Consider the following 17,558-nt stretch of genomic DNA (forward strand, 5'->3'; position numbering starts at 1 on the left):
ACATTTTTTTTTAATCATACTCCCAATATCACTTGTTACTCCTCATGGCCTTTTCAAAGTAGCTCTTATTTTACTTACAGTCACAAACTCAGAATTCGTGCAGCTGCTACTTGCCTAATGACTCTGTATTTTGCCGTATGTTTAATGGAATGTAAAAAGTAAAGAAAGCCATTAGGTACAATTGATGAACCAAAAGCCATGATTCTATACAATCTTTTAGCAAAAACAGTGAGTTCTGTGTGGCACAATATTTAACATAAATATACAGTATTTTCAGTTTTGAACACGCATCTTTTTATAAACTTTAGAAAGCTTATTTATTCATTCATTCATTCTTTCAATTTCTACAGCCATCCATCTCAACCAATGACTCTGGATGGCTTACAATTCCAAATGTATAAAACAATAAAACAATCCAAAAACAATAAAAGCATCCAAAATAAATATACACAGCAGCTGAGATACTTGGCCAGTTGATAGTAAAGCCAAAAAACGGGGGCTCTTAATACATTTGATTCTGTGCCCCAGACTTGGGTACATAGCCAGATTTTTAAAGCCTTTCAAAGGGCCCATAGGGTTGGGGCCATTCTAATCTCCAAAGTGAGAATATTCTACAGAGTAGGGGCTACTGCAGAAAGGCTTGTCTTCTAGCCTATGCTCATCAATACTCCTTGGCAGGCAGGATCTGCACCATGCCCAATCTGCTAGATTGAATTGGACAGGTAGAGATTCTTGGATATAGGTCTTTAAGGGTGACAACCAGCGCCTAGAATTGCATCTGGCAACACACCAGTAACTAATGCAGCTCATGCAGGAGTGCTGAAAGGAGTGCTACATATTTGGCATCATTCGCCACATGGAGTTCTATATCTTTTTCCCTTTCAAAAATTAAATAGGTAGGAAGGGATTCAAAGTATTCCTTCTGCAAATGGATGAGCTCCTTTTATTTGTGGAAGAGAAATCACAGACTTCCACTAGATCAGTGGTTCTCAACCTTTCTAATGCCGCGACCCCATAATACAGTTCCCCATGTTGTGGTGACCCCCAACCACTTATACATCACCGGGTGCCAGGGGCGTGGCCAAAGAAAAGGGGGAAAAATGGTGGACAGCCTTGTTTGGCGACCCCCGTGAAATGGTCGTTCGACCCCAAATGGGGTCCCGACCCACAGGTTGAGAACCACTGCACTAGATAAAAGGATGAGAAAATGTCCTAAGAAAGTATTGTGAGGGAGAAAAATAGTGAAAACTGTCCTTTCTCTTTCCTGTGTGAACATTTTATGCTTCTGCTGATAGGAAATCTGAATCCAAGCCATGGTATGAGTTCCCTTACATTTACAATGAAAAAGGGGTATTAGCAGTCTCAGAACATATTTTTCCTTGAACTTCTGAACTTCTATTCTTTGAATATTTTGAAGAAACAGTTTGCTGAAATGCAAAAGAAATACTTGGCTGATGAAGACACCTGATTTAAACATATTTAGAAGGTTTAGTGAATTATCCTTACAAGACCTAACTTTTCTTTAAATTTAACTCATGGTCGTGGTCACTCGTTATAACTCATCCTGCCACTCAGAAAACTCTGTCTCTTAAAACAGTAGGCTTTGCACCTATATGCATTGAAAAACGAAATGCTGTTTAGGAAAAAAGAAATCGAAACAAGAAAATTATGGACATTGACATTCTATTCACTTTGGTAAAACTACAATACATGTTTACATAAAAAGCATAACATAATCTACCAAAAACAGTTCAGAAGCATCAGTTACTTTCACAGCTAAAAATACACAATGATAATCTTAAAGGGCAATATAAGCATATACAAATTCCCTAAGGGACAATTGGGAACAAAATATTGAAGCAAAATAGAATGCAACAATAATTTATGCATGTTATCTGACAGCATTCACTTTACTTCTAGACCTCACCACAGAAAGTGCATTTAAAACAATCCAGGGATCACATGAAAGGGGGGGGGGAGGATAGATTAGTAATTAATAAAAAACTAAAGGAAAATATATCAGAGATGCCCTCAAATTTGGAAACTCAGCTTGAAAAACAAAGACATTCTGAACTGGACTACTTAGTCCATGGAAATGAATCTGCCACTAGATTATTACAAAAATGCATGGAATCTTTACTCTAACCATTCAAATAATATTACATTGTATCTGTGAAATAGCTATATTACAACTAAAGCACATGGAAATTGGGAGATTCAGATTGAAGAGAAAAAAAATCAGGACTTACAAAACATATGCAAAACTATGAGTACACAGAGCAAATAATTGAAGTAGTAACGATTTCAAAGCCTGTAGTGAATACATCAGCATTTATAGAAGTATGTACACACATTCGCTCATTTACAGAAAGAGCAGTACTGTAATGCTTCAGTTTCCAGATGTTCACAATCAGCTTCCCATTCCTTTGCTTGGAAACAACTAAGTTTTCTGCTTATGGGAACCCAGTGCTTAAAGTCAAAGCTCCTTTAAGTCAGGATCACAGGCAATGACAAGTTCATGTCATTCTTGAAAACAGTCCACAATGCTGTATTTTCCGAGTGGCAATATGGAAATGGCTCATCATTCCTTTTTCAATGTTCCAATCTATACTGCCAACCAAATTAAATCCTGATAGTTTATCTAAATACCAATCTGATTTTAATCTTGTTTAATTGTTGGAATTAATCAATATTTGCTGGACACTGCCACTTGTAGACACTTCAACCGTATTAGCTTATAACCCAAAATCCATTCAACAAATCACAGTAACAAATGATCTATCACAGAGGTCCCCAACCTTTTGGATTTGGCAGCCCGGAAATGGAGGCAGGCACTGTTTTGCACAAATGGGAGGGGACACTTGGGGTGGGGCGGCGCTAGTGCTGGCAAGACACTCAGGGTGGCACTAATGCCAGTGGGATGCTCGAGGCGGTGCTAGTGCCAGTGGGACACTCAGGGCTGGGCAGTGCTAGCCCCGAGGGACGCTCACAGAGGCACTAGCGTGAGTGTGGAGGGTGAGTGCATGCATAAACACACACATACTGGCCTCCCTTCTTGTGGCCCAGTGGCCAAAAGGCCAAGGCCCAATAGTGGCCCACGGATGGGGACCCTAATCTATCAAAAAGCAATCAAAACCCTTTAAGAATTTCTGTATACCTGTTTATGTACACAAATACAAACATACAAGTTCCTATGATGTGTATGTCAAGAAATGCAAATTATAGACAAATGCAAATTCATATATCCACTACTTTTTAAATCAATTCTCTTAAAAGGACAGGCAACAATTCAAATGGGAGCTATAGAGGAACTCAAAGCAAGATGAACCTATGGAAATATATACTGTATGTAGCTTCAAAATGCTACCTCTCTCCCTCAATAAAACTGAACTAGGACAAATACTGTACATAATTACTCTTTAGTAATGAAATGGATGAATGTATAATAAGTAAAAAACAGTCTTGATATGTATAATGCAGAACTCCAAAATCACAGAACACTTTTGAAGTAATACTTATTTCCTTTGTTTTTCTCTCCACCTTCTACCAGGATTTACAGAAAGAAGCATAAAAATAATTCTGTATGAGAGAATAAATTTAATTAAAACCTGCCCAGAACAGAAGACTTAGATAAATTGATTGTAAAGAACCAATAATTGTAAAATCAGAACATTGTTCTAATATGAAAGACGTAATGGACAACCATTAGTCAATCATGTAATCCTCTCAGACATCTATTTTACTTAATAAAGACGTAAAAGAATGAAGAATTAACATATGCATAGGCCAAAGAATAACATACATTGTTTCCTGACTTTTGTAATCCAACTTTAAAAACAAACACAAGAAACAAGCATCTATGCCATTCTCTTATTGTGTCTTAATATCACTTCTTGGATCTCTGGAACACGAAATAATAATTAGCACAGCAGACGTTGTAGCATGCCATGAACACTTGTTATATTACAAATTGCCCAGCATGCTGGAAAAATTACCAAAGTATCCTTCTTTGTCCTAGCTGCAAATACGAGATGACTAAAAATATTGCCAGAATGAAAGCATAACAATGCTAACTTGAGACTACAACATGGACATACTATTAGGCACTTTTGTGACCCCAGAAAGGAAGCTTCAAACTGATATCCAGATAGCGAATTTTAATCATTCGAAAAGGAGCTGACTGTATCTCAGATACAGCTACCCAGAAAATATCCATCAGGATTCCTTGTGGGCTGCTGCTGCTAAGTAAAGGGCAAGACTACCATGAAGATATAAAAGTTGCTTTGCCCCAAGATACAATACCAAGCAAACATCTCTGAATCCTGTTATAAGAAGCTATTTGGTAAGAAAAAAATGTGAGTACGAACCCAGAAGCTTACACAATTTTTTAACATTTCTAAGAACTCTGCTTACATTATTAACCTATTCCTTCTAACACTATCTACAGTAACAGAATTTTAGACGTAAGTCCGTAAAAGAATTTTAGACATAAGTCTAAGTAATTCTACGAGGAGATATAAGCAAAAGAACCCGCATCTTCCGCTGTTATATCACGAAACACATCAACGATCTCAAGTGCTTCCAAAGTTTTATTTAAAATAATGTATAACTATGTTTGCAACATGCTTGGAGACAGATTCAAACTAAACAGGGAGTGACAAAAACAGTAACTTCCCTTTTCCAAAGTTTAAAGCAACATACTTTTCTCAAATCTAGTAACTCAGATTATAAAGTGTCTCCTGCCTTTTAATTTATTCTTCCTTTATATGTCGTACAAATTATCTAATATCGCAGCTTGGAAAAGTATCAAGAGTTAACTATACTCATTGTGCCAAAGTATAAGAATGGAATCCAGAGTTGCTCATCCTATCCCTAAAAATCTTAATCTAATAAATGGTAATTAATATTTGTAAGAACCATGTTATAGCATATTAACTGTGCTTTCCTTCTGCTGGTGATAAGAGGAGTCTGGATTTAATTGCATGACTGATGGTTTGTCAGTATTTTATTCAGCTTTATTTTGTTGCTATATCAGTATGGCATCAGTAGTGAGATAAGAATACAGTCCTCAAATTACAACCATTCATTTAGCAACTGCTCAAAGTTACAACAGCACTGAAAAAAGTGATCGTGACTTTTGACATTGCATTATATGATCAAAATTCAGGTGTTGGTAACAGGAACATATTTATGTTGGTTGAAGCATCCTGGGATCATGTGACTGCTATTTACAACCTTCCCAATTGGCTTCCAATAAGCAAAGTCAATTAGGAAACCTAGATTCGCTTAAGAATTGCATGATTCACTTAGCTGCATTGATTTGTTTAACCATGGCAAAACAGGTCATAAAATCAGACATGACTCACTTAGCAACCATCTTGCTTAGCAACAGAAATTCTGGTCTCAATTGTAGTCATAGGTTGAGGACTGCCTATACTGCTTAACTAATATTGACAAACTGGTGTAACTGCAACAGAATAACAGAGTTGGATGGGACCTTGGAGGTCTTCTAGTCCAACCTCCTCTGCTCAAACAGGAGACCCTATATGATTTCAAACAAGTGTTTGTCTAGTCTCTTCTGAAAAACCTCCAATGATGGAGCACCCACAACTTCTGAAGGCAAGACAGTTAATTGTTCTAACTGTCAGGAAATTTCCCCTTATTTCTAGTTGGTTCTCTCCTGGATTAGTTTCAACCCTTTGCTTCTTGTTCTGCCATCAGGTGCTTTGGAGAATAGGTTGACCTCTTCTTCTTTGTGGCAATCCCTGAGATATTGGAACATTGCTATCATGGCACTCTTAATTCTCTTCATTAAACTAGATATACCCAATTCCTGCACCCCTTCTTCATATGCAACATCCAAGTCTAAAACAAAACAAAGATCCAACTCCATTGAATAGATGCAATTCCATAAAAAAGGAAATGCACACTCAAATACAAACTAATTTCAATATTTTTGTGTGTAAATGTGACACTACAGATAACATAGTTTTGTTTTTGGCTCCCATTAAAAAGAAAAGTTCAATATGCACAAATTGGCCTTTCCCAAGAAAAAAGGATAGGGTTTCTTCCAAACTGCACTTTTAATAAAGGAATATTTCTTCTTCCTTGCAGATAAAACATTTTTGAAACCAACTGGCAAATACTGCATGAAAAGTTTATTCCAACTGGAATTGCAAATGAAATTTAACAACAATTACCTGGTATGCAATCCTCTTCAGAGTTAAAATCTCTTTAAAAAAAAAACACCAACCAGTTCAGTTAAATCAGCACGCTGTTGCCCCCAAATAGGTAACAAGGTGAAGCTTCAATAAGATCTGACGCTTTTTGTGCCCTTTTGCCCTCTTTTCCTTTCTCTCCCAATGAAGCCGCATCGACACTTACTTGGTTAAACTCCTCGTCGGCGTAGATATCAATGAGGTCTACTCCTTCCGACATAGTTTCAGGAGCGCCACGGAGAGAATCGGGGAGAAAGAGCGGCAACTGCAGGTCAAAGTAAAGAACCGGGTTAACGCGGACCCCCGGGTAACCTTTCTGACGCGGCTACGAACCGGGCCCGGCCCTCCTCTGTTGCCGCCAGCAGCAAGGCGGGCCTAGGACCGCAAAGCAACCCCGCCCCCCTTTGCTCCGCGCGCATCTGAGGACTGAACTACACCAGCCCCGCAAGAGGAGCGGTCGAGGAGCAAGGTGGGAAACGGAGAATTCCTCCCCCCCCCCACGTCGGCGCCATAACTGCGCCCGCTCGCTCGCGGCAGCCATCGCCTCCCGCTTTCCCGCGCTGGAAAGGGAACCCGCCATTCCCCCCCTCCCCCGAAGGGCCGCCACCAGACAGCCGGTCAAAAATCTCATCTCTCCCCAGTGTTAGGCGGCCCCGTTATACCGCGTAAAGGCCCACAATCCCAAGCAGGCCCAAAACGCGCGCGAACCTCTCTCTCTCTCTCTCTCTCTCCCACAGTAAGGGCCTCCTCCGCTCCGCCCCTTCCGGCTTGTCGAATCCCGCCTGTTCCGGTTTCTAATGCTTTTCCGTGCAAGAAAGTACGAATACCAAAACTTACTATTTGGCTCCCTTTCCGGCGGCGTTCGACAAGTTGCCGTTCGAACGCTATCGAATTAAGACGCATGCGCGACCAGCTCTATGGCTAGCTGGAGAAAGCAAACGCATCCTGGTTCGCGTTACCTGTATGTCTATGGTCGAGAGCGAATGATAGAGTAGCTCGGGGAGAAAGCAGGATGGCAGCTCTAATGGTTCGGGTGAGTGTGGGAGGCGGAACGGGAGGACCGGGGAAGGTCGTTACTCTGAATGACGGTCACTCGTATCTCCCTTTCCTCGCAGCGTGTCTTGCTGCTGCCCGGCTGTCTCTTCCGCTTGCCCAAGTGTGGGTACCGCGGGGATTCTCCGCCTGACTCTGGGAAGGACCTGCTGGAGATCCCGCTCCCACCCTGGCAGGCTCGGCCGCACGAGCCCCTGGCGAACAAGCGCGCGAGGCTCTTATACGAGAGCCGCAAGAGAGGCATGTTGGAGAACTGCCTGCTGCTCAGGTGGGCGGTTTTTCTTCTCTCTTTCGCAGCCAGCCTACAGAGAGTCCGCGACTTACAACAATTCATTTAGTGACCGTTCAAAGTTACAACAGCAGTGAAAAAAGTGACATGACCATTTTTCCCCACACTTACAACCATTGCAGCGTTCCCCGTGGTCACGTGACCAAAATTCGGATGCTTGGCAACTGACTTGTGACTGTTGCTGTATCCCAAGGTCATGTGATCACGTTTTGCAACCTTTTGACAATAAAAATCAATGGGGAAGCCAAATTCACTTAGCAACCGTGTAACTAACTTAACTGCAGTGATTCATTTAGCTGTGGCTAGATGAAGAAAGGTTGTAAAATGGGGCAAAACTCACTTAACAAATGTCTCACTTAACAACAAAAATTATGGGCTCAATTATGGTCGTAAGTCAAGGACCACCTATACTTAGAACTGCTAGTCCAGAGTCCTGCAATTGTAATTTTTACTACTGTATTATTTACCTGAGACCCTTTTGGGACAAGCTGAATGCTAATAATACAGTAACTGTGTTTGAATATTGTGCTAATAACCGCTCCTCATAACTTTCACTGGGACTCCTGCCCTGAGATGTTCAGCAGAGCATGGATCAGCACTTAACAAATCTTGAAAAGTGATGGGGGGGTCAGATGTGGTTAATATTTGGATGGTAAACCACCAGGAAATCTTAGAACTGTAAACCAGAACAGGAATAATCCTGCAATGCCACAATGGCATATACATATTGCTTCTATATGGACATAGGCTAGCAATCAAGTTCAACTTGAGAGGATTTTCCTTATTTTATTACCTGTTGACCAACTAAAGTTTTTCTTACCAAGTTTTTATTCATCAAGTTTACTGTGTGAACTCTCTAAGTCCTATCCATAGAGGACTAATTTGTAAAACAGTCTAAAATAGTAGCAATTACCATATCTTTTCCCTGTAAGATCTTGATATTAAATATGTGCTATATGACATAATATGTTCTTTTGTCTCCTCAAAGTCAACACAGAAGCATGCATCGTGCACAAAGACTTACTTAGTGCAGATGTTTTGTTGTGAGTATAGATATATCTGAAAATTAAATGTTACTTGGCCATCTTCAGATGAGGTAGAGTTGGTGCCTACCTCTTTGAATGATAATGGGCAAACAATTAATTGGAATCTACTAAGAGAGATAAGTTAGGATTATCTATTCCATTAGTCCCCAACTTTTGCGATGTGGGGGGAAGAGGGGAATTGAGTCGTGTGAGCTGCAGGCTGGCACACACACAAATACACACATGCAGCTCTTGCATGTGGTGGGTCAGCGTGCATGGGTACAGCTCAGCTTGCACAAGTGGCCAGCCGGTGCGCAAATGCCTGCTGGCCTGCCGCTCACACAAGTTTAGCTGTGCATGTGCACGCACGCACATGCTCCAGCCAACCAATTCCAAATAACTCACAGCCCGGTAGTGGGCAGCGGCTCAGGGTTGAGGACCCCTGATCTATAAAGATAGATCAGGTTGTTCTCCTGTTGATGTGTCTGACATGTGTTTTTGATTCTTTTTTTCATTTTGTGTGTACTGGGTTTGTATGAGCTTAGCAGCTTTAACTGTTTTGGCATTTTACTCTTAATTGTTTTTAATAGTCTATTTGCCAAAGAGAATCTGAATCAAATGAATGAACAACAACTGGACCTTTATGACCGACTCATAAATGAGCCTAGCAATGATTGGGACATATATTCCTGGGCAACAGGTAATGTAGAACTGTGTGTTTTGGAGCCAGCAGACTATATGTAGCTCTCAGCATATTTCTAATCTCATAATATTGAGTGAAGCAATAAAGGCAATATTTGAGACTCTGCTTCTTATCTTTATATTTCAGGGATCTTGTAGACAGACCTTTAAAAACTATAAAAGATATGTATAGGCCCTGAAACCTTATGGGAATTTGAAATAGAATTTTACCTTGGAATAGGAATACAGTAAAATACAGTAAAATGGTTAAGGAAATCACTTGCTATCTTGACAACTAAGAGACTATGCAATCCTGTACATATCTATTAAAAAGTACAATTGTGGAGATATTAATTCACCACTATTGTGATTTACAGTATTATCTGCAGAATTATAAATAGAACTGAAAAATTCACAGATGCTCATCTTTGAAAGATGCACTGGGTTTATTTAGGGCAGGCATGTCAAACTTGCGACGTTGCGCGACATATCGTAATTTTTTCCCCATTGCCGGCGATGGGGTGAGCACAGTTTTGGCATGACGCATCCAGCCCACAGGCCGGCAGTTTGACATGCCTGATTTAGGGCTTTTTCCAAGTAATGAGATCTAGGATTGTATCTAAAAGAGTGGATCCTTACTTGGGTTTAAATCTGCTGAAATAAATGAAACTTGGGAGGAGTGCAGTTAATTTGCTAAGCTAAATTTAGTAGTCTTATTCCTAGCATGACTAAATCAGAATCCAGATTTACATATGGTTAAGTAACCAATATTGTAACAACAACAATAATAAAGTTGGAAGGGACCTTGGAGGTCATTTAGTCCAAACCCCTGCTCAGGCAGGAAACCCTATACCATTTCAGACAAATGGCTGTCCAGTCTCTTCTTAAAAAACTTCCAGTGTTGGAGTATTCACTGCTTCTGGAGGCAGGTTGTTCCACTGGTTAATTGTTCTAACTGTCAGGAAGTTTCTCCTTAGTTCTAGGTTGCTTCTCTTGATTAGTTTTCATCCGTTGCTTCTTGTCATGCCTTCAGGCGCTTTGGAGAATAGTTTGACTCCCTCTTCTCTGTGGCAGCCCCTGAGATAATGGAATATTGCTGTCATGTCCCCCCTCGCCCTTCATTTCATTAAACTAAACATACCCAATTCCAGCAACCGTTCCTTATATGTTTTATCCTCCAGTCCCCTAATAATCTTTGTTGCTCTTCTCTGTACTCTTTTTAGAGTCTCAACATCATTTTGCATTGTGGTGATCATTGTGGATGCAGTATTCCAAGTGTGGCCTTACCAAGGCATTGTAAATTGGTATTAATACTTCACATGATCTTGATTCTATCCCTCTGTTAATGCAGCCTAGCACTATGTTGGCTTTTTTGGCAGCTGCAGCACACTGCTGGCTCATATTTAAGTGATTGTCCACTAGGACTCCGAGATCCCTCTCACAGTTACTACTATTGAGCAAGGTACCACCTATACTATACCTGTACATTTGGTTTTTCTTGCCCAAATGTAGAACCTTACTTTTTTCACCACTGAATTTCATTTTGTTAGATAGCGCCCAGTGTTCAAGTCTGTCCAGATCCTCCTGTATTTTAAGCCTATCTTCTGGAGTGTTGGCTATTCCTGCCAGCTTGGTATCGTCTGCAAATTTGATGAGTTTCCCATCTATCCCCTCGTCCAAATCATTGATGAAGATGTTGAAGAGCACTGAGCCCAGAACAGCCCTGGGGCACCCCACTACACACTTCCCTCCATATAGATGCAGTTCCATTGAGGACCACACGCTGAGTACGGCCGGTCAGCCAGCTACGGATCCATCTGGTGGTGATTCTGTCTAACCCACATTTTTCTATCTTATCAAGTAGTAGGTTGTGATCTACTTTATCAAATGCCTTACTGAAGTCCAAGTAAATTATATCCACAGCATTCCTCTGGTCCACTAATTTTGTCACTTGGTCAAAGAATGCAGTAAAATTTATCTGGCATGATCTGTTTTTGACAAACCCATGTTGGCTTTTAGTAATGATTTTGTTTGCCTCTAGGTATTCGCTGATTCGTTGTTTGATTATCTTTTCCAGAATCTTCCCAAGTATTGAGGTCAGGCTGATAGGTCTGTAGTTTTCTGGATCTATTTTTTTCCCTTTTTTGAAGATGGGAACTACATCAGCTCTTTTCCAGTCCTCCAGTGTTCCAGTGCTCCAGGATCTTTGAAAAATATAGTTCAATGGTTCTGAGTTCACATCTGCCAGTTCCTTGGGGTGTAATCCATCTGGTCCTAGTGATTTGAACTCGTCTAGGCTGGACAGGTGCTCACTTACCATTTTCTTGCCTATCTTAACTTGTGTTTCTAATCTGTTTTTTATGTTACTGTTTTTGATAAGTTGCACTGTTTTTTTCCCTTTGGGCTATTTGCTGATATTCTGCCTTAGTTATGTGCCCCTCTTTCCACTTTTTATACGTTCTTTTTATCTTTCAATTTATCAGAGAGTTCTTTATGCAGCCATACTGGTTTCTTTTGAGAGCTGTTATTTTTCTTCTTTGTTGGTATTGTGTAGACTGGGCTTTTATTATCTCACTTTTCAAAATTTCCCAAGCTTCTTGAGTTGTTTTCCCCTTGAGTATTCTCATCCATGGAATCCTTCCCAAGCTCTCTCTAAATTTATTGAAATTAGCTCTCTTAAAGTCCAAGACTCCGGTTTGACCGTGTTCTATTGCTTGTGCTTCCAGAATGTTGAATGCCAATATTGCATGATCACTTCCCCTCAAGGTTCCTGTGGCTTCAACACCTTCTATCATTTCATCTCTTGTTAGTGAGGATTAGATCCAATATGGCTAATCCCCTAGTTCCTTTCTCTACTTTTTGGGAGACAAAATAGTCTGCCAGGTTTGCAAGAAATCTGTTTGATCTTCCACTTGGTGCAGAGTTTGTCCCCCAGTTGATGTCAGGGTAATTAAAGTCCCCCATTACTATTGTGATGTGCTTCCTACATACCTTAGTTAGCTGACTAGCAAAAAGTTAATCTATTTCGTCTGTTTGGTTGGGTGGCCTATAGTATACACCTATGGCAATGTCATTTCCTCCCCCCCCCTTTTATATTGACCCAAATGCATTCAAGACAGTTTTCATCATTGTTGTGCTCTATTTCTGTAGAGATGTAGTTATTTCGTATATAGAGAGCAACTCCTCATTTGTTTGGTCTGTTTCTTTTAAATAATTTAAATCTCTCTAGCTGTGTGTTCCATTTGTGGGTTTCATCCCACCATGTTTCCGTAATGGCAACAATATCATATCTGCCCTCATTTACCTGAATTTCTAGTTCACCCTTGTTTATTTTCATACTCTGTGCATTGGCATATAGACATTGTATTCAGTGGGACTTCCCCAAAAACATATACAGGATTGAACTGCATGATTGTTATAAGATTTGCAATAAGGATATCTTGAATATATTTTACAAGAAGATGAAAGTAATATTCTTTAGAAGGCCTTAGAAATTATTATTATCAGTTGATGTTTCATTTTTTATATTTAGCAAACTAATGCAGTCTGTTATCTAGAACTTAACTGAAGTTTGTTTGGAAAAGATTATTGGATTTCTGGAAAATTTCACTCTTTTTTTTCTTTTCAAGAAACAAAGCCTGCTCCAGAAATCTTTGAGAATGAAATTCTACAGATGCTTAGAGAATTTACTAAAAACAAGAATAAAGAGAAGAGACTACGGCCACCAGATCTGGAGTATCTTGCCGAAGGCTCCCACTGATCTTGTCTGTATTTCCATAAATGCCCAGTTTGGAGAATCCTTTAAAATCATATTTGTGCTTCATGGGCTCCTCTTAAAATACTTTATGCCTAATCTGTGAATTCTCATATAAATAGCCATTTTTCCTTATTGTACTGCTCTGTAATAAAGCTGTTTTTTTCTTGAAAGAAGGACTGAAACACACATTAAGAAACAGTGCACTTTGTCTTTTATTTATTAGATTTTTAGACCATGCAGATCTTGGCAATTTAACAGAAGTTGAAATAGCTGTAATATATTTTTAAATATCTAATGGAACATATATATATTTGTGTGTGTTTTTTGTGTGTGATTTCTAAGGCACAATTTTAACTACTTAAAAGGCTTTTTAACCTGCTCGCCAAAGGATGGGGCTAAACTTATATCTATTAGCTGGCAGTAATCATAATGGAGAAGCACCTCCTCATTTTAGACCAGTGGTGGCGAACCTATGGCATGGGCGCCAGAGGCGGCACTCAGAGCCCTCTCTGTGGGCACGCGTGCCATCACCCCAGTCTTAGGCCTTCAGCTGGGTTTTATAAAACCTTTGCCACCATGTGCAAAAAAAAAAAAAAAGGTTCAGTCAATTTCAACTTCTTGCGGGGAAAAAAAAAGGTCTTGCAAAGTTGGAATTGGTAGATTGAACTTTTTAGTCCCACCCAGTCTGCCGTTACCACCGCAGCCACGCCCAGCCAATGGGCCACACCCACCCGGCACTCCACGGGTTTTGGGTTGAAGTTTGGGCACTCGGTCTCTAAAAGGTTCGCTATCATTGTTTTAGACCCTGTAATCTCCCATAAGAGATTAAGATGAAGAATGTTGAAGACAATAGCCCTGATGCCAAGCCATATAAGATATTAACAGATTAAAACTAACACTTTAAATTACATGAAAATTTACTGGTATTCAAGGCAGGGTCCATGGGTAGATGTTCATGGCATCAGTGCTGGTTAGCATGCAGGCCATTCAGTGGTGGGCTTCAGCCAGTTCTAATTTTTTGTTGCCCAGGCCTAGAATGGTCTTCTGGAAGTGGCATCCACACAGAGAACCGGTTGTTCACATATTTGAATCCCATCACTGAGGCCATTGTATGTTGTGCTACTGCAGTTTCAGAGTAGCTTTTTAAACTGAACACGTAGAGTGAATTGCAACTGGCTAATGTGTTGATGACAGTATGAGTTACTATCCCTCCAGCTTCAGACAGTCACAATTTGGTAATGGCTCTCCTGGCTGTCATTAAAATCAAAGAACCATAGGGCTAGAAGAGACCCTGGGCATCTTCTATCTAGTCCAACCTCCTGCCCAAGGCAGGAGAACTACCCTTTTCCTGCCTAATAGTACCTGCCTGGTAGTAGCCACCTAAGTCATAGATTCCCCTTTCAGAGGCAATACTATTGTGGGAGAGAACCCAGAACTCAAGGAGAACCTTAGTGTTTTGCTTGAATTCAATTGTGGCCCATTTCTCCCCATCTAAATCCCAAAAGCTTCCTGACATGGTTACTGGATGATGGAAACAAAAGCTGTCAGTGATATTTGATTCATCGGTGAATATTTGTTAATTCAATTAGGTATTAATCTTGGGCAATTCCAGGACAGCAGCTTACCAGTAATAATGTGCAATGAAGTACCATGTGAACAAAATTATATTAATTCAGATATGTCAGTGCACATACTACTTTGTATGCAGCAACTTTATGCCTGCTTGTCCAGTTTTTGCCATCTACTTGGCCCAGGTGTTGCTGTCTTAGTTTTCTCAGGCAACTATCGGTTTTTTGTAAAGGAAATTTCATAGGCATTCTTTGTTTTTGGATTCAGATGCTGTGTTCTCAAAACCTAGGTAGAGGGATTTTTTAAAAAAATTGGGAGTAAGTGATCCATATTGTAATCAAATCATCCCTCTCTTAGTGATTATGAGAGTTTTGCACTAGAGCTCCCATCATCCCTGACTATTTTGCCTGTGGTGATTGACAATTGATAGGCAGAAATAAATGTCCAGGGGAGCTTGTAAATAACAGGTCTCCAAAGGAGCTTGTGTACAGCAGTGGCTATTAAAATTTTTAGCTCATTTAATAAAATATAATCAGAATGAGTATTTATAGGAGATTAGTTGCACTTAACAGACACATTCATTGCTTATCTGGTTACTGTAATTTAACAAGTTTGGCAGATGGTAAATGTCTGAATTAGCTTTTAGACGATAAGCTCATTTTGTATGTAAATTTCTTTAGCTCTTTAGTATTTTTATGATTCTAATGGAAAGTGCAGAGATTCAAAATTGGATGGGTATTTGAAAGCCTTAAAAAGCAAGATGTATATTAAAAGATCTTTAAAAGTATTTTTCTTGATCAATCAATACCATCTGTACTGTTTTAAGGCATAATTCAAAGATGCTGTATTAACATAGCATCTTGCTTCCTATTTGCTGTTCCCTTTAAGTGGTGATATTAATTCATAAGAAATAAAAATTCAGTTTGATTTGTGCCATCCTTATGGTTTTATCAGATGTTATTTTGAAGGAAAGATAAATCTGTATTTTTTCCTCAGTTGATCACATGCTGGCTAAACAAATTATAAATAACACTTTCAGAAGGTTAGAATTTAATTTTGTTATGAAGGGCAGTTTTAGCCAACAAAACATTGGACTAACAATTATATACTAAAACAGCTATTTTATTCTATGTCTTTTTATTTATAAAGTTTTAAGTTTTTAGTTATTTTCAAATATGGCAATTTAAAACAGGTTTTTTTTCTAGAATTTCCCGCTTTTAAACATACAGGCTCAAAAAAAAAATTCTTTATTGTATGTACATCTTTTTGATATAACAATATCCCTATGGCGTTGCCTGGAACTACCACAGGGTGTCATTATATGCCTATAGGTGCTACTCTCAATGCTGATGAAAATGAAGATTTTAGATACAGGTTTGATCAAATATATTATGTAGCTTTGTATTTTAGGACTTGCTTAGGAATTTGATCCAGATTCCATAGATTCTTTATTAAGGTCAACTAATATACAGATCTATGACGATAGTTTTACATTCTCAAACAGCTATGATTATGATACCAAAATCTTCACTTGGAATTTGCTCATACTTGCAGATTTGTAGAAAGCATGTACATAAATCCATTTTGTGCAATCAGTATTGCTTCAAATCTCACAAATGGAATAGCATTATTACTATCAAATTCACTGTTTCTATGAATCTAGTCCGACACTGGGTTGAGGCTCACAATTCGAGCATTGCTAAGAAAACTCCCATCCCATTTCCCATTACTCTGAAGGTTAACTTTGAACATCTACTTCACATCTGATAATAATCTGTAATGTGTCTGCCATGTTAAAAAGCCACCAAACTGATTCCACTGGCTTTTCTATTGGATTCTATAAATGTGGCTGTCTTGTGGACAAGTTTTCTTGAGCTGGTTGCTATGAGCTAGTTGCTAGGATACCTATTGTTACTTCAGTTCTACACATTCCTCCAAGTTCTTAACTTAAGGGAATAATTTTGTCCTCTGGGACACTACAAGGATTCTGCTCATTGCAGTAAACCAATCAATACTTTGGCAGGTAAGAACATGATATTGCAAGATGAATCTTGACATTGCTTCATAAAACATAAGTTTTCAGGATAGAGGAGCGATTTGCCTCAAACTTGTATGTAGTTTGCCTTCTCCCATTTGCTATATGAACCATATTCTGTTCAGACTGGTGATAACCACTTTATCATAGATTAGCTAACCATACTATTTGATTCCTTTTAAGGATAATATTGTAGAGATTAAACTTTTATTTAAAATGTATACTTTGTTACTGAACTTTGAGTGCTGGACTATACATTCAAAGTAATTTATTGAAGGATTTAATAGTGCATTTGAAAATGTCAGTGCTTACACATGTTTAAACAGAGCATCTGTTTAAAAGTGGCTATATTACTTAAAACTTGATTTAGGTCTTGTTCCCTAGCTATATATATACATTAGAGAATGCCTACATATTTCAGTTGGTGAGTTCCCAGAAGAGTAAGTACATGTGTCTATTATCAGTATTTCAGACATTTTGGCACTGGAAAGTTCTGTGGTTGAAGTTTTAGATGTTGCTAATGTTTGTATGTGCACAATGGAGAAAAGGATGATTCTTTTGGAGGAATCAAGCTCAACAGTACAAGTTTGAGTAAGGGTTCAAAAAAGAAGAGGCTTGTTATTACATTAGAGCAAAAAAAATTGATGTAATTGAACAACATGAACTTGGAACTTGTTGGAATACCTGAGTCTATAGGGCACAATATTATAAAAATGCAGGGGAAATAAAAGTAAAATTGCACCAGCTTTTTATGGTTTGTAAATACTGCATTTTAAGGAGATCGAGAACCAATAATCACATTTTTGTCAGTGTAAGCTTACCTTTCGGAATGAAATTTAGAAGTTTTTTGTTTTTATTCTGCTTTCTAAAACTACTCTGTGACTTGGTTTATTATAAATTTAAATTATAAATATTTTTTCTTTAATAATTG

General features: G+C 38.9%; 3 protein-coding genes across 4 annotated transcripts in view; 2 read left to right on the forward strand and 1 right to left on the reverse strand.

The window, feature by feature from the left end:
• Window positions 1–7,153, reverse strand: part of CPSF7 (cleavage and polyadenylation specific factor 7) — a 26,936-nt gene extending 19,783 nt beyond the window's left edge. Inside the window, exons 1-2 of one of the 2 annotated variants that reach the window (XM_039344292.1) lie at window positions 6,927–7,153; window positions 6,385–6,483 (exon numbers count right to left, since the gene is read on the reverse strand). In XM_039344292.1, coding sequence (XP_039200226.1) covers window positions 6,385–6,483; window positions 6,927–7,121 — 294 coding nt within the window. In that variant the 5' untranslated portion in view covers window positions 7,122–7,153. Of the gene's footprint in view, window positions 1–6,384; window positions 6,484–6,880 lie in introns of both variants that reach the window. The other variant, XM_039344293.1, reaches the window with a different exon arrangement.
• SDHAF2 (succinate dehydrogenase complex assembly factor 2) lies at window positions 7,042–13,215 on the forward strand. The gene is made up of 4 exons (XM_039344294.1): window positions 7,042–7,251; window positions 7,334–7,539; window positions 9,176–9,285; window positions 12,896–13,215. The coding sequence occupies exons 1-4, from the start codon at window positions 7,231–7,233 to the stop codon at window positions 13,024–13,026; spliced, it is 468 nt and encodes a 155-aa protein (XP_039200228.1). The 5' UTR covers window positions 7,042–7,230; the 3' UTR covers window positions 13,027–13,215.
• Window positions 13,216–13,692: 477 nt separating this feature from the next.
• PPP1R32 (protein phosphatase 1 regulatory subunit 32) overlaps window positions 13,693–17,558 on the forward strand; it is a 45,109-nt gene continuing 41,243 nt past the window's right edge. Inside the window, exon 1 of the mRNA XM_039344298.1 lies at window positions 13,693–16,615. The gene's annotated coding sequence lies outside the window, so the exon portion shown is untranslated. The remainder of the gene's footprint in view (window positions 16,616–17,558) is intronic.

Source organism: Crotalus tigris, unplaced genomic scaffold (genome assembly GCF_016545835.1).
Source record: "Crotalus tigris isolate CLP2741 ecotype Arizona unplaced genomic scaffold, ASM1654583v1 scf7180000017899.1852299, whole genome shotgun sequence".
Taxonomy (NCBI): Eukaryota; Metazoa; Chordata; class Lepidosauria; order Squamata; family Viperidae; genus Crotalus; species Crotalus tigris.

Coding starts and splice junctions, on each gene's coding strand:
- SDHAF2 (XM_039344294.1), top strand. CDS start 7,231: ATGGCAGCTCTAATGGTTCGG. Junction 7,252..7,333: donor TGGCAGCTCTAATGGTTCGG/GTGAGTGTGGGA, acceptor CTTTCCTCGCAG/CGTGTCTTGCTGCTGCCCGG. Junction 9,286..12,895: donor CATATATTCCTGGGCAACAG/GTAATGTAGAAC, acceptor TTTCTTTTCAAG/AAACAAAGCCTGCTCCAGAA.